At 35.0% G+C, this 16,031-nt stretch overlaps 2 protein-coding genes across 3 annotated transcripts; both read right to left on the bottom strand.

Moving 5' to 3' along the window:
- Positions 1-2,440: 2,440 nt before the first annotated feature.
- On the bottom strand, positions 2,441-4,121 carry LOC121262636 (B-box zinc finger protein 19-like). Of its 2 annotated transcripts, none has more exons than XM_041165196.1 (4): positions 3,781-4,121; positions 3,069-3,165; positions 2,807-2,922; positions 2,441-2,679 (listed from the first exon to the last, which is right to left on the bottom strand). In XM_041165196.1, exons 1-4 carry the CDS (start codon positions 3,871-3,873, stop codon positions 2,620-2,622), a joined length of 366 nt encoding a protein of 121 aa, XP_041021130.1. In that variant the 5' UTR covers positions 3,874-4,121; the 3' UTR covers positions 2,441-2,619. The 2 variants fall into 2 exon arrangements, with proteins under 2 accessions (XP_041021130.1, XP_041021129.1); XM_041165195.1 differs by having other exon boundaries at positions 2,441-2,686; positions 3,781-4,118.
- Positions 4,122-6,942: 2,821 nt separating this feature from the next.
- On the bottom strand, positions 6,943-8,089 carry LOC121263879 (metallothiol transferase FosB-like). Its single transcript, XM_041166960.1, has 3 exons — positions 7,832-8,089; positions 7,567-7,684; positions 6,943-7,436 (listed from the first exon to the last, which is right to left on the bottom strand). The coding sequence occupies exons 1-3, from the start codon at positions 7,993-7,995 to the stop codon at positions 7,146-7,148; spliced, it is 573 nt and encodes a 190-aa protein (XP_041022894.1). The 5' UTR covers positions 7,996-8,089; the 3' UTR covers positions 6,943-7,145.
- Positions 8,090-16,031: the final 7,942 nt, after the last annotated feature.

Here is a 16,031-nt window from a genome sequence, read left to right as displayed (position 1 = left end):
TGCAGCTGTCCAATGAGTGATGGTTGGTTTATGCATAAACTAAGAGAGTTTGTTCACCGAGAATGAGATATCCGGACGTGTGAGAGAAAGGTATTGAAGAGCACCTATGACACGTCAAAACTCTGAGCTATCAACAGAGGATGTACCATCAACCAATTTGAGGGCAGTACTTGTAGACAACAGTGTAGAAACATCCTTGGCACCAATCATATTAGTTTTGGATAGGAGTTTACGAATATATTTATGTTGGGACAAGAATAAACCAGATTTAGTAGAGATAACCTCCATGCCCAAGAAGAAATGAAGCTGACCCATGTCCTTTAGAGAGAAACGAGCTCTAAGTTTTTTAGTGATTGAACAAACAAAGTTAATATCACTCCCTGTGATGACCAGATCATCCACATAAATCAAGAAATAATAGATAACAGAGCTTCTCTTATATATAAACAACGATGAATCAACTTTGGAATTCTTAAACCCAAGCTCCATTATATTTTTCTTTAGAGCCGAATACCACATCCTAGGAGCCTGTTTGAGGCCATAAATGGCCTTGCATAGCCTGCAAACATGGCTTTGTGTAAACACCATTTTTACATGCACATTTGAGTAAGATCGCCCCTGTGATTTGATCCTTGATAAGGAAATAAGAAGAGTGAAATTCAACAAAAACATGATTTTGTTTAGTAAACTGATGAGTAGAGATTAAATTTTTACGTATGCTTGGAACACAAAGTGTATCATTTAAAAGAAAATGTGTGTGTAGGTGAATGAAATACAAAGGAACCAATATGTGAGACAGACAAAGCTGAACCATCACCAATGACAGCTTCATCTGTGCCATCATATTCAGAGTGGACTGATAAATTAGTCAAATCACTAGTAATATTGTGAGATGTTGCAGAGTCAATGAGCCATTTAGTATCCTTTGTTTGAGAGGTGGATACACAATTTACAGTGGCTTTAGAAAAATGCACCTGAGGACAATTTTTTGTAGTATGGCCCAATTGATCACAAAGTTGACACTTGGGCTAAAAGCATTGCTGACCCGTGGGCCTTCCCGTGTAGGTAGGCGACTTTCTATTGTCCCGTGGGCCACCATTGTTGCAAGATGGGACTGAAGAACGAGATGGCCCATGTTGCTTATAGAAACCCCGAGAGAAGTTGTTTCCCATTGAGGGATTTTGACCAGAGCGGTAATTCGAGTAGTTTGCAGTGGCAACCAGCTGCTGTGTGGTGGCTTCAAGGCAGCGCAAATATCCTTCATGGTCGATGAGAAGATCATGGAGCTCTTGAAATGTCAATGGTTTTTCCTGAGCTTGAATTGGTACAGGGATCTCGCATAAATTAGGACCCAAACCATTGAGAATATAGAGAGTAAGATCATCATCAGAAATTGGATGATCAATGAGGGCAATCTCATTTGCAAGCGCCTTCACAGTGTGTAGGTAATCTTGAATTGTCCAATTGCCCCGCTTTATCAAGGTGAGCTCCTCTTTGAATTGCATTGCTTTGGTGCGTGATTTGCTTGCATACATGGTATTTAGTTTTTACCATGCTTCTTGAGTTGTTTTAGCAATAAAGATAAATAGGGTGATGGTGGTGGTAGAGGCCAAAATGGCACTAAGAATGAGTTTCTCTTGCATTACCCAATGGGTTTTTTGAAGGGAGGAGATGGAGGAGCCAGTGTGGTTCTGACATGGATTTTCGCTGATGACATAATCTAGAAGATTATATCTAATGAGAATGGCTTCAAACTAGGCACGCCATTGGGAAAAAGTTGAAGGTGTGAGTTTTTCATTGATTTGAGCAGTAATATTTAGGGCAATCAAGGGAGTATCGGTTGGAGATGATGGATTTGTGGTATGAGTGTGTTGTAGAAGATGGAATTTCTGAGTTGGGGATCTGAGTTCTCGTGAGAGGATGGCTCTGCTGATACCATGATGAAATTTGAATATTGACAGAAATTTTATTACTCACAATCAACAATCTTTTCAACACACTTCTTGATACATAGATTCGTATAGCATAAATACAAGATTTACAAGTTCTATTCTAGGAAATTAAACTAAGATTGTGGCTGCGAGACTATTTTTCTGTGATTTCGTGATTGTTACAGACATGATTCTTGCCTAATTAGCTTCTGTGTGATCTTGGCCTTGATTTATGGAATCATCTTCTATACATTGGTCCCTACTTTTATTACTTTGGCCATGTATATAGCAAACTTAGTTGTGTTTGTGTAAGAGTCTTTCTACTTGTAAGTCGGTCTATATGCTCTCTACCCCTTGTGACGACTGAATGACTTTTTTACATCGACTTACAAGTAGAATGACTTTTTTTTGATGTAATATATAGCTTCCTCTTTTAAGCTGTATTGGCTTTTAAATCAGATAAATTAGTCTGTATCATATACCAATAATACTAATGAGAGGCATCCATGTTAAAACTAAGCAAACTAAATAAATTAAAGATCAGTAACAGTAGATGTACATGTAAATATTTGTCAAGGGTTCGCGTTCAAATCAATCATTTTATCCATCTTTAGATGCCCATCAGCACTAGCATTTGAAATTGGAACTGGAGAGGCCCTGTGATTTTGCTGGTTCTGATCTCCCACTGTCAATATAGCTGGATCCACCGGTTGCAAAGCTGGCTCTTCAAGAACACCAGGTTTATCTCCTGGAAACTAAACAAGTAAAACGTTTAAGAAGCTGTGGCAATGAGCAATGCAACGTTTATCTTAGATTTTGTACGGAAATTATACAAAACAGAAGAGCATGACTCTGCTTTCTCTTCGGTGACAAACCTCAACTCTCTGCCTTAACAGAAGATATCTTCCATGGCTTCTTTTCCCTCCAACATGAACAGTCATGTCACACGGCAAGCAAAGGGAACTCCCATCTACCTCACAGTAAAAGAAAGCTGCACACATGTTTAAAGAAAAAGAAAGGAGAACCATAAGCTTGAAAATCTTCTACCAAGACTCACGATCAGGAACAATTTCTGAAAAAAAAAAGAAAGAAATAAATGGAAAAAGTGAAGAGCAACATGAGAAATATATGCATTACCAGGTGCATTTTCGCAGATATCACAGCGGGGAACATCACTGGGATTTGCCAGACCAACCCGAACATGCCGGCTAGCTAGCTTATTACACATGTGAACCTGCCACTCCCATTCATGTACAGTTAAAGCAGATTGCAAAAATTATAACTCATTTCAAACACTCTGCTTTCTTATCAAACAAAATCGTTTTGTCTGGAAACTGTAAACTCGTATATATCCACGTACGTTCTAAAGTTTTTAGGATAATTAACTAGAAACGATACATGAATGTTGCTGCTTAACAACTTCATCTGAGCTTGTAATTGCTTTTGTCCTTCTTTCATAGGTAAGATCAAAAGTAAGTAATAATTGGGTCAAAAAAAAAAAATAAAAAGATAAAGTAATTAGGAGAGAAACCCAAAAACGAATAATCAGAAGAACGAAGCTCAATTGAGTTTTAAGGACTCGTATGGCTAGTAAAATGGGATGAAATAATTCTAGATAAATTGAATAAAATATTATTAAAATATTATATTTTTAATAATATTATTATTTTAAAATTTAAAAAAATTAAATTATTTATTATATTTTATTTAAGAATTTAAAAAAATTATATCGATAATTTTTCTATCCAAACAAATCTTTAAAATCAAAGAGTTGAAAAGGATAAGTAATTAAGAACAGGTACATGGGAGAAACCAGAAGCAACGCAACTGCTATGAAAAAGTACAAAACCTTTTCGTCGCAGGAACGACAGAGAGCGGCCTCATCGGCAGCGCAAAACACGATCGCGGCCGCGCTCTCGCAAGCGTCACAAAGTGTTCGCATACTTGATGCTTTCCACGTTCATTTCTCCGACACTAACCAAAACGAAACCCAACTAAAACCTCATGAAAAAGAGAAGAAAAAATCCCACTTAGAATAAGACCACCAAATCCATATGCTTATAATGATGAGGAAAGACAAGGACTTCGACGAGCAAAGAGGATATAAAAAGGGGAGGCGTTGGGTTGGGTTGGGACTTGAGGGTGCTGGGGGGAGATTCTAGATCAATATTCAATAGCGTGTGGATTTTAATAAGCAACTGAGTTTTTTTTTGTGGGGTAAGGGTTTTGTCAACCTTGTTCCCCACGAGTTCACTCCGTGGCCACAAGCTTCAAAAGCAGTGGGGCTGACAGCGACTCTCGCTTCATTCTCAGCCATCAGTGACCAGTTTGGTTATCTGAGAAAGGGCCCCCATGCATTGTGCTTGGCTATATATGTTGCTTGCGCCATCTTTGCCACTTGTGGATCAAGCGCTGCCGTGAAATATGAAAAATGCTATTCTCACCGACAGCTGGATCCATTAAAATGAAAAAAAAAAAAAAAAATTCTATACATTATATTATCATTTTATTTTCATCTCATTAAATATAATGTAACATATTTATTATCATTAAATGATTATTTATTTCATATTTTTTTATCATTTAATAGTGATAAATGTGTCACATACCACTTAGTATAATCAAAATAAGATAAGAATGTGATATATAATATTACTCTTAAATAAGAGTAATACTACTCATCATCTCAACTTTCATCATTCTATAATGTGACATTAGGTGATTAAAAATTATTTATTACATTTCACTTGTAAATCTATTATTTAATGTCACATTATAAAATAATTAAAAGATTATAAGAGTTAAGATGATAAATAAATTTTTTCATATATATATATATATATTATATTTTGCCCTTATCCGGACCCGTCTCTTTGATCTCCGGCTAGAGTGTACTGCTCGTGCAATATTCATCTCTACTCTTTGCTATAAAATATCAAAATCTGTACCGTAGTTTCTGACATTGGAAAACAAGAACAATTATCAGGTACCCCGAAATATGTAATAGTAATAATACATGGTATTTTATATTATCGTAGAATCCATATTATGTGGATCAAAATTAGATAGATGATCAATTATATAAGACCTATAAGATATTTTTTATATTTTCTAATTGAATTAATCATTTTTCTCTATTTTTCTTTAAAAAGATGCTACATGATGTGGTTTGTTTTGGCCCTACTCTAACCAGAGGTCTCGTTTGGTTTCATATATGATTTCAACCTATCTTATTTCATCTCATCTCATTTCAACATCCAAATAACATTTAAATACAATATTTTTCAATTTCAAATTTTTAAATTTTTTATATAATATTACCTAATCATTATAATTTTTTAAAACTTTTAAACAAAATACAAAATATAATTCAACTTTTTCAAATTTTAGAACAAAAATAATATTAAAAAATAATATTATAACAATATTTTAACTTTATAATATTTTTATTCAACTTTCTCTCTCTCATTTTTTAAAATCTCATAAAATATATTAAATCAGACTATTTTATTACTATTCACAAATTATCTCATTACTGTTAATAGATTTCTCATCTCATCTCATCTCATCTGATCTCATATGTATAACCAAACAAGGCCTAATGAAAGCGCAATCCCTTACTACAATGTTAAGAGAGGTTTCTTGAATGAGTAATGCTAGATACAATCATAGGTTATGTAAGCACCGCACATTAATTTTAAAAAAGAGTAAGGTCTATTATTAAAAAATTAATTTTTTTATGTGTATCCCATACTTACTCACATTTTTTTAACAAAATGCGTAACGCTAGCGCAACACATAATTACAAATATTATTTCTCTTATTGAATACGTTGCTTTGGTTTATTTAGAACTCGTTGTAAACATATAAGAATATACGAAGTCTGTTCATTATAAAACTAACTTTTTTAATATTTCCTTTAAGTAAATTTTTTTTTTAAAAAATATAAATGGCTGGTTTCAATTTTTTTTTACAGCAAAACAAGCTCTATTTTCGATTTCATTAAAACCACTTAAGGAACCTTTTTGTTTGGGGCTTGAGGAGTGGGGGCCTTAGGCAGACGCCTCAATCTCCTTAAGCGGCCCCAACCATGCAACCTTTGTCTATGTTTTTTAGACTTATATTCCTTCCCAACTGTATGGATGGCCACCCTGCATCTCTTTTGTCCTTCTTCACCTTGCTTGGTCATGAGTTGTTATTCTCTCATAATTAGGGGCATACATTCTTTTTTATACGCAACAGTTACTTTGCGATTCTTAAGGCCAATTGAGATAAATTCGCAGATGAGATGAGATAAATTGAGATAAAAATTAAAAGTTTGATAAAATATTGTTAGGACTTGATTTCATCATCTTTGAAGGAGATTCTTGTCAAGTTGTTCATGCAGTTCAGAGGTTTCATTCTTCTGTTGGACGTCTACAGTGCATTACCTCATATATCCTTAAGCTTCTGCATATTGCTCAAAGAAAAATTCAGCGTGTTAAGAGGAACTTTAATGGTGTTGCTCATTGACTTGCTCAATTTGCAGTGACTTTAGAACATGAGTTACTAGATATTGATTGTATTGTTGAATGTATTGAACCGCTTGTATTGGCTGAATGCCATATTTCATTTCAATAAAATTGACTACTATATTGATTTTCAAAAAAAAAAAAAAAAAAAAGAATGATTATGAAAGCAAACAAGAAAATTAAAAAAAAAAGAACTAAAAATAATTTAAACAATTATATATATCACCTAAACAAAAAATAACTTAAGGTATTATTGGGTGGTTTATCAATTTAAAAACAATAAACCGAATTCATTGGTTAACAAGTCGAATCAAATTACGAGGCGGAGTAAAATGCATATAAAAGGCAAATGATACAGAATAAATGCAACAAAAACATTAAAACCACAAACCACTGAAATATATATATATATATATATATATATGGCTGGCACAGCATTGGGAGCCAAAAACGTTGACACCAAAAAAAGCCACATGATGCAATTGGCTTTGAAGCATATGTTACAAAATGGAACTCGTTAATTCAATCTTACATTAATCTTTATTCCAGGAACAAGAAAATCAATACAAACTCTTCTCAAACCAGCAGCGGAGTACACAAACCATAATTATAAACAGTGTTATAAATTTGAAAAATATAACTTTTTCTTGTAGCAGACAAAATAAGCCGGTGAAAATTAAAATTTTCCCTCTTTTGGGAACTCTTAAAATGAGAAGTTCAGCATGTCCATGCTCAGGCTCTCCATCATCACATTCTCCATGAAACCACATGTAGCAGGTGCCTGCTTCTTGAAACTTTGCCTTCTGGGCTTGAATGAGCAGGAAGAGATGGGAATAACTGGGATATTCTCGCAGTTGCAGAGCTCGACCATATATCCATCTGGGTCATGGAAGAAAACTTGATCCACCTTAGCCCCTCCGTCCTCAACCACTGCTGTGACATATCTCATCCCCAAATCTTGCAGCCTCCTTATAACAAGTGCAACATCTGTACACTGTTGGAAAACATGCTTTTGTTAAGAATCTTGCACCCATACATATGGTTGCCACAACTTCTCTAGTTTGTTGAGAATAAGGTTACGTTTCTCTTTCAGATCTATTAATATATATGTTTTTCCTTTTTACCTGGAAGGAGATGTGGTTGTCCTTCGGATTAATTGGTCGCGGTTCATTGATAGTGATGTCAAACTCATCAATTGATGGGTTCTCAATCAAATGTATCCCAATCCCATAATTGTACAACCTGCATAGATATCAGAGGTGTGATTAAAATAGTAGGAAAATAAACAAAAAGCTTTCATATATTTGACACCAAGTAAAGGGTTTTTCCTTGCAAAATTTGGACTTTTAAGCACGTTTAACCATTCACAGAGGGGTTTAGAAAGCTAACCAAGCTCCATTGAAGTTGAAAGAAGAGGGGCGTTTGATGAGAAAAAAGCCCAAGACGTCTTCATAGAACCGCACTGAATCCCAAACTGATCTGCACATTATGGACACATGGTTTAAGGAGAGAAGAGGCAGTGCCTCGTAGCTGCTTACTTCCTCAATCTCCATTTTTCTCTCTATATTATATTATTCTGCCCTCACTTGCACTCACCTAGTTGATCTCTTCTTTTTCTACTTCTTTCGCTTGTATGAATGAGCCACATTGCTGGGATGCTCCTTTTATAAAGGAAGTCTTCAAAATATCACCCTGCGCTAGCTGGTTTGATTCAAACATGCATAGCGATTCTTGTCCAGTTGGGTAGAGTGAGTTATGGGGCGAGGAACTTTCCTGGCAGATTCTCTTGTACCAAATCAGACAAGTTGAATACAGTCACTATCCTGGGGGGTTTTCGACTCCTGGTACAGAAGTGTTCGTTTCTGATTCAATTCAAACTGCCAATAAATCAGCAAGCAACTGAGATCTGTATAGAAAAATATTGATATTTGTCTTTTTTTTATGATTATAATATATCCCATAATAAATATTAATGTGTTTAGTATAGCCATTAAGCATGCAACCCCTAAGCTTAGCATTCAGCTGCATATACATTTTCTGGATAAGTAATTACACGAGTAATTAAGATGCATGTTTTTTTTTCTTTTTTTTTTTTTTTTTTTTTTTTTTTTTTTTTTTTGTTGCAGATGCATGGCTTATGATCACCGGTAGTACTTAAAACTTTTCATTTTTTTGAAGTATTTATGTATAATGTGCGTATACGTAGCTTATAATTTGTACATGAAAAGGGGACCTGAAGGTGACCCAACCATGTTGCCTACGCGTTTTGCCCTCAAATCGAACGAAGCTTATTTGATAAAGACGAAAAGTACAAGGTTCCGAAATTGAGTAGTTTCTATGATGTTTCCTCTCTCACACACACGGCATTATCAGTTTTCATCTGGATTAATATGGACACAGAAGCAGTATTAATATAAATAAAAATAATTAGCATGGAAAACATGTAAAATTTCTCTTATTGAAATCGACCGTTAAAATTGGAGTTAGTTTATCTTCAATCTCCAAATATAGACCGTTCATGTAAGTTCATACAGTTATGTTTAAAAAAAAAATTAAAATTATAATAATATCATTTTTAAAATATTTTTTTTTTCCTTTTACTTCCATTCATCACTGAGACTGCAGTCTCCCTCTCAGAACTGTAAATAGAATTTCTCTTAAAATTGTGCCAAGTCCCTTTTTTTTTTTTTTTTTTTTTCATTTTTCTTAACATATGAGTCAGAATTGGTCGAGAATTATTGTAGCGTATGAACTTTTGATGATGTAGCATATATCGTATCAATCTCAATAGTTGAAAATATGAAGTAGGTACAAGACTAAGCATGTTTTCCATACTAATTTATTTTTAACTATATTACTGCTTCTGTGTCCATATTTCAAGAGAAATTCTACATGAAAGCCTTCCATACAGCCACCACACAACTTCACCTGATCAATATGTGATTTATTATTTTTACTTTTATGTCTCAATGCTTAAATATGCATGTGTTAAATCGAAATACAAAAATAATAAATCATATGTTGATTAAGTGGATCTATGTGGTGTAAAGCTTTTTTGTAAGATTTATCATTCAATAAAGAGTGTTGGCCTCATTCGTTTTCACAATATTTCTCAACTCATCTCATCTAATCATTACAATTTTCTTAAATTTCTACATAAACTAAAATAAACAATTCAACTTTTTTAAATCTCAAAATAAAAATAATATTAAAAAAATATATTCTAATAATATTTTATTCAACTTTTAAATTTAATCTCAACCCATTTCATCTCCTCTGCGAAAACAAACCAAGTTTTTTTTTTTAAAGTACTTTCATAACATAATGCGTCAATTTTAATAGTTTGAGATGCAAAGTGCATAACTCCTGTATCACATCAAAGGACTGATCCTAAGGGATTTATGAACATGATCAGCTGGCGAAGGAAGAAGCTGCAAAGAAGCCACTTTATTTTTTATTTTTTAATTTTTACCAAAATCAGGTTATAATTTGATTCTTTTGATAAACAATGTGATGTATGTCTTTTAGCTATCTATGTACCAATTTGGTCGAGGACAGTGGTAGAATTTGAATGTTTTTCAGATTCTTGTCCTGGTAGGGTCTAGAATCTTCTTGAACTCTTCTACCGAAATTAGTTTAGGTTTTTAAGGTCACGAAATGTTCATTTGGATTTTCTATTTAGAAAAGAGAACTGCTAGGTGCAGTTCGTAAAGGCAGTCCCCACGTATGCTACTGTTTGCCATTTGCTAAATGACCAAAATCAATTGCAACCTTCCACGAATAGAATTCGAAATTCAAAAGAGAAATTATTTTGCCGCTACCCAGCCCTGCGTGACCCAGGTTTTTCTGTCACATTCGAGTTCCAGCGTCGTGCTCATCTCCTCCACCACTAGGATCATGCTTAGCTCCTCCACCACCATCAGCCGGTAACGTCGACCCAAATCAAACGAGAAAAATCGAGACCTCTGCCTGCCTTCCATCCCCGATAAGAGACCTCTGCCTACCACTTGAAACCGTCTCCGCCACAACGCCACCACGAACCAGGTAGTTGCTCTGCTCTCACTCTCTTTTCCTCGTTCTGAAGATCCTGACAAACCATGCTCCGCCACCAACCACAACGCCGCCCCCGATAAGAGACCCATACTTGTTTATATGTTTGATAATTAGTTGTTGGTTAAATGTGCTTAGATTTAAATGTCAACCAAGAAAAATAGTAATGTTATTTCTTGAGTTTAATATGAACCGTAAATGAAGGAATGTGGAACATTCAAAGGCTGCCAGTAACTGTTATTTCTTTGATGCAAAACGCACACTGGAAAGGTTGCCAGTAAGGTGTTGAACTCCCCCAGAGGAACATTAGTTAGTGCTGAGTTTCTTGATGTTAGTGTACCAGGAATGTGGAACATTTAAAACTCCCATGAATATTGTCTAGCCCTTGAAGTTTTCCTACAGAAAGAATGCAAAGGAAATTATTCACCAAAAATAAAAAGATGTGTTATATGAAACCTAATCATATGATCAGACTATGATTCTCTTTATTACTAGTGGTTCATGATTAAAGAAGTGTCCGCCTTGTCAAATTAATTTCTAATCTCGAATTGGCTGAAAGTTTGCATAGAGGTAGGATAAGTTGGTGGACAAATTAAAACAAGTATTGGTTTGATTCATAAAATTTATTGCCTCAAAGATTGTCTATAATTCAAAAGAATCATTCAAGATCAATCAAGTCCAAAAGTTAATTCAAAACTCAATTCCACCGCATTATCCATCCCCACATTCATATTATCAAAATCATAAGTCTAGGAGTTTGAAAAGTCAACTTGTCTATTGTGTGGCCAACAAGAAAAGGCCGACGAGAGTCATCCACAAAGGCAATCGAAAAGGTATGAAATATATTTCCAAAAAAAAAAAAAAAAGAAGAAGAAGAAGAAAAATCCGATCTGCGGAATAGAGGGGTAAAGAGAGGTATGTTGAGAGATTTATAATGATTGAGAAGAGATGTTTGTTTTAGAAGTGAGATTGCTCTATTTATTTTGTTTATGTTCATACTTAAGTTCTCTTGTTTTATTTGAATCCTACCTTTTCTTTGTAGCCCTCACCCTAGCCTTATATTACAAGCTTGATAAAGACCTATTGATCCATGGTGATAGTTTTTGTTCTACATTAGTGGAGAGTGATTTGAAAAGCAGGCTTATGGAGTTTTTAGAGATCCATTATTTATTTACTTGTTTGCATAAAACTATCCGGGGAGCTAATGATGAAGTGAGAATGATGGCTATGCATTATTGTTGATGAGCAAATCTTATGACACAATTGCTTGAGCACATTCCAATTGTCAGCTAATAACCGCCATTCAGCTAATACCCTCACCCTCACATGCCTCAAGATGGAATCTCTTAGTACTTTGCATTTTCAAAAGAGCTGAGAAAGCAGAAAAAAAAATTAAATAATACAACTCTATTCCAATATGAAGCACACATTATATGATAAAAAAAGATAAGGGTAATTGAACAAGAACTACTTAATAACAAGAGTGGAATAAAGAAAGGAACTCATAAGTTAGGAAGGTTCTCAACATCTACAATACTCCTTTTATTCTTCATGAGTACATCTACAATACTCATGTTATGCAGGTAAATGATGTTTATAATTATGACAAACTTGACTTAGCTCGGACTTATACAAACTTCAATATTTTTTGCCAATATTCAACTTCACCTAAGTATGTAGCCTACACTTGTATGCGGCGAGTAAGGTCTAGCATGTGAAAAGTACTTGATCCATCACAAAATACAAGAGGTTTTACCAAAAGAGCAAAATAGCAAGAACCTACAGAAGAATATTAACCTCTATTAGTTTCTAAGCATTGCATGTATGTTGGTGATTGGGAACAGAAGAAGTATCATATGGCACCAAGGAAACACCTAGGTAAAAAGTGAATGCAAAACAAGCAATTGAAATTTGCAAGTGCGAAATCTTGAAATTTACTAACTGCTTACGAGCCTATAAAAAAAAATACATACTGCTAAGCAATAACATGCATGAGTACATGGCAAAACTATATGAAATCAGTCAAGGAAACTTCCCAGTTAATTAAACAGGTTTTGTATGCTCTCTTCACTAGCAGATCTTGGACATTCGGTCGAATTGCTTTTGGATCAAAACGTAAATGCTACAAATAAAGGGATTTAGAACTCAAAAGGGAGTTAGAAACACCTCTGGACTATTGTAAAGGAACAATAAAGACCAAAGCAGAAACATAAAAAATAAAAATAAAAAGAAAGCCCAACCTACCAAATAGATTTGCCGTGGGAGTAAGGAAGGAGAACAGGGGAGTGAGTCTTCTTGTATTGGAGGTTGTACCGTCCCTCTGCATTCTTGAAATACTTCTTTAGCCCCTGAGATTGCTCATTCATTACGGATGAAGACGATGTCATGCACCGTGGGCGTCGCTGCCGTCGATGCTGACGTCACCACCCTATTTATGTAGTCGTTGTTCCCGTTGTGCATCATCATCTTGATTCTTTCCGTCTCTCCATTGAGCTCTCCTTGTGTAAAATCTTTCACGCTCTCACATTTCCGTAGCTCTCTCTCTCTCTCCCTGATTCTATTTATTCTTCTCTTCTAAGTCACTATATTTTTCTCTCTACAGAGTATATTTATAAGTATATAAAACGGCAGCATAGACATGAAATCAAGAATCCAACGCATGTTCTCTATAGTTAGGCTTTGAATTTTCTAGCTGTTAGTTTTAAAATTTAAATTCTCTACACATGTATTCGTTTATGTTTATAATTTTATTGGCGTTAATATGCTAGTAATTCTAAGCCGAGCATGGAACCCTAAGCCATTATTGCCTCTCACAAGACTATGTGGCCTACAACCAATACCTCGTCTAATTTATCACCACTTTAGAGAGCTGAAAATTAATGTTAGTGGCTAGAGATCATCATACGAATAAATAAAAATAACGAGAGCAAGTGTAAAGCCCATCAAAGACTAATAGAATATGAAAGCTCGTTTTAATAGGAAGAAATGGGGAAAGAGAGAGTTTGCCAATGACAAGGCTTGTTAGGATAAAAAAATGAATATGAGACATAAAGTTGGAAGACAAGATATAAATTAACGAGAATAGACGCAAGAAAAATGCTAGTTGAACCGATAAAATTAACCGATAAAAATGATTGATTGAGTTTGTTATTTTATTTTTATTTTTGAATCTTACTTAATGATTAAGGAAGTTAATATTAGTGAATTGATATTTTTTATTATTTTTTAAAAATATTTAAAATATTTGTGCAAAAAATTATTAAAAGAAAATAAGAAAAAAATAAAAAAAATACATTTACATTGCATCGATTCACTTTATTTGTTAACCATCGGTACCACTAGCATTGTCCTAGACGTAAAGAAGGAGTAGAGGCAACAAAGAGAGGGATCTACTTCCATTGAGGTTTGGAGGGACTACTGGACAGAAAGGGAGGGAACCAGAGAGTTTCTATTTTACTTTCTAGGAGCTGAGTGATTGTAGAAAGTTTAGTGAGAATAAAGAGCTTGTATTCAACTATGTTTATAGTGAATTTTACACTCAAAATCCTTAGACATAGGTCTCAATATCGAATTATGTAAATATATATGTTCTTAATTTTCAGCCATATATCATTAAACAAATCATGAGGAAACATTCTAAGTATATCTGTGATACTCCATATGATATGAATAAGAGTAAGTGGTGTATGGGATCCCACATTGTTTGGGAATGAGAAGTTCTTGCTCTTTATAATGTTCCAATAGGGCTCCAATTGCATCATTGACTAGTCCTTTTGGAGTATAAGCCATGTGGTTTAGGTCTTCTATTGAGACGTTACAAGTGGTATCAGAGCCGATCACAACCAGAAATGTGAGACTTGAGCAGTGTCACCTACAATGAACAAGCCCGATGAGGACGTCGGGAATTTCAGGGGGTAGATTGTGATACCCCATATGATATGGATAAGGGTAGGTAGTGTATGGAATTCCACATTGTTTGGGAATGAGAAGTTCTTGCTCTTTATAAGGTTTCAATGAAGCTCCAATTGTATCATTGACTAGTCATTTTGAAGTATAGGCCATGTGGTTTGGGCCTTTCATTGGGGCATTACAAATAGTATCAGAACCACCCCACGTCTAAGGCCATGTTGCTACGATTGCAATCGTGCGGCATAGGGGTGATGCCGGCATAGCAGTGTTCGTTCGGAGCTAGAAAAAAGACCTAGCACACAGCCAGCTCATGTGAGCATTGGGACCGCCATGGATGTCGGCTATGGAGCGTGGTGGTTGTTACTATCCCACATCGAGTAAATATGGAATTAGTTAATGGTTTATAAGCCCCTAAGCACCCTTCCCTTGTAAGCTAGTTTTCAAGGGTGAGTTCTACCTAGTGTAACAAATGGTATCAGAATGTATCCCAACCAGAAATGTGGGACTTGAGCCGTGTCACCTACAATAGACAGGCCCGATGAGGACATCGAGAATTTAAGGAGAGTAGATTGTGATACCTCATATGATATGGATAAGGGTAAGCGGTGTATGGGATCCCACGTTGCTTGGGAAGGAGAAATTCTAGTTTTTTATAAGGTTCCAATGGGGCTCCAATTGCATCATTGACAAGTCCTTTTAGAGTATAAGCCATGTGATTTGAGTCTTCCATTGGGGCGTTACAATACCACCACCAAGAATCACCACATGAGAGGAAATGCCTCAGTTTTAATCTCACCACCTCAATTCGATATTGGGAAAATTGTACTGATACCTCCAAACTGTATCATCCTTTCGGCCATGAGACATCCAAACCATCGGGTTTTAGTACTCAACATTCAACACCTCTAATTTTATAGTAAAATGGATTAAAAAAAAGCCACATGTTATACCTTGAAATATCAATTGAAGCAAAATTATTTAAATAAAAAATGGCATGTAAAAGCCACCTTACCTACTCTTCATCTATCTTAGCATTAAAATTTGACAAACATGAAAGGATGGAATGGGAGTACTAATTAAACATTTGTGTTAATATTTTAAATATAATATTGTGCAATTGACGATTGATAGGTAGGGAAATTAAGCACAATTTTTTTCTATTCTTCCGCAAGATTTTCCAACTCGAAAGATGAAGTACAATCCTCTATAAGATGGTTTCCATTCTTATACATTTAATGCTAATTCCACTATAAGATTAAGTACAATCCACTATAAGTGTAAGGTCCCCTCAAAATTTAAGGTGTGCTGATCCTTGCACTCAGATTACGTCAATTCCCTCTGCCCCTAAAAGAATCCGACTCCGACAGATATTGGGCCTGATAAAACTAATATAAGTCCGGATCAAGACGTTGAACCTCCTATGTCTTTAACCAACAACCCTTATTGATAATTACTACCTAAGTTGTTTAGATAAAGACTGCCAAATGTCCTAGTCTTATTCAATACTACTTACTTCATGAGTCCTCCTTGCACTCAGACTATGTCAATTCCCTCTGCCTCGAAAGATTCTGACTCTAACGGATGTTGGGCCTAAAAAAACTCATATAAGTCCAAATCAAGACGTTCAACT

This window comes from Juglans microcarpa x Juglans regia, chromosome 4S, assembly GCF_004785595.1.
Source record: "Juglans microcarpa x Juglans regia isolate MS1-56 chromosome 4S, Jm3101_v1.0, whole genome shotgun sequence".
NCBI classification, from domain to species: Eukaryota; Viridiplantae; Streptophyta; class Magnoliopsida; order Fagales; family Juglandaceae; genus Juglans; species Juglans microcarpa x Juglans regia.
Note: the sequence above shows the minus strand (reverse complement) of the source record. Positions and strands in the feature narration are given on the sequence as shown.

Excerpts from the sequence above, each read along its gene's own strand:
- LOC121262636 (XM_041165195.1), bottom strand. The coding sequence starts at position 3,873 with ATGCGAACACTTTGTGACGCTTGCGAGAGCGCGGCCGCGATCGTGTTT. Across the intron at positions 3,166-3,780 it reads GTCGTTCCTGCGACGAAAAG|GTTCACATGTGTAATAAGCT; the intron begins GTTTTGTACTTT and ends TGGGAGTGGCAG. Across the intron at positions 2,923-3,068 it reads TATCTGCGAAAATGCACCTG|CTTTCTTTTACTGTGAGGTA; the intron begins GTAATGCATATA and ends ACATGTGTGCAG.
- LOC121263879 (XM_041166960.1), bottom strand. The coding sequence starts at position 7,995 with ATGGAGATTGAGGAAGTAAGCAGCTACGAGGCACTGCCTCTTCTCTCC. Across the intron at positions 7,685-7,831 it reads TTCAACTTCAATGGAGCTTG|GTTGTACAATTATGGGATTG; the intron begins GTTAGCTTTCTA and ends ATATCTATGCAG. Across the intron at positions 7,437-7,566 it reads ACAACCACATCTCCTTCCAG|TGTACAGATGTTGCACTTGT; the intron begins GTAAAAAGGAAA and ends GTTTTCCAACAG.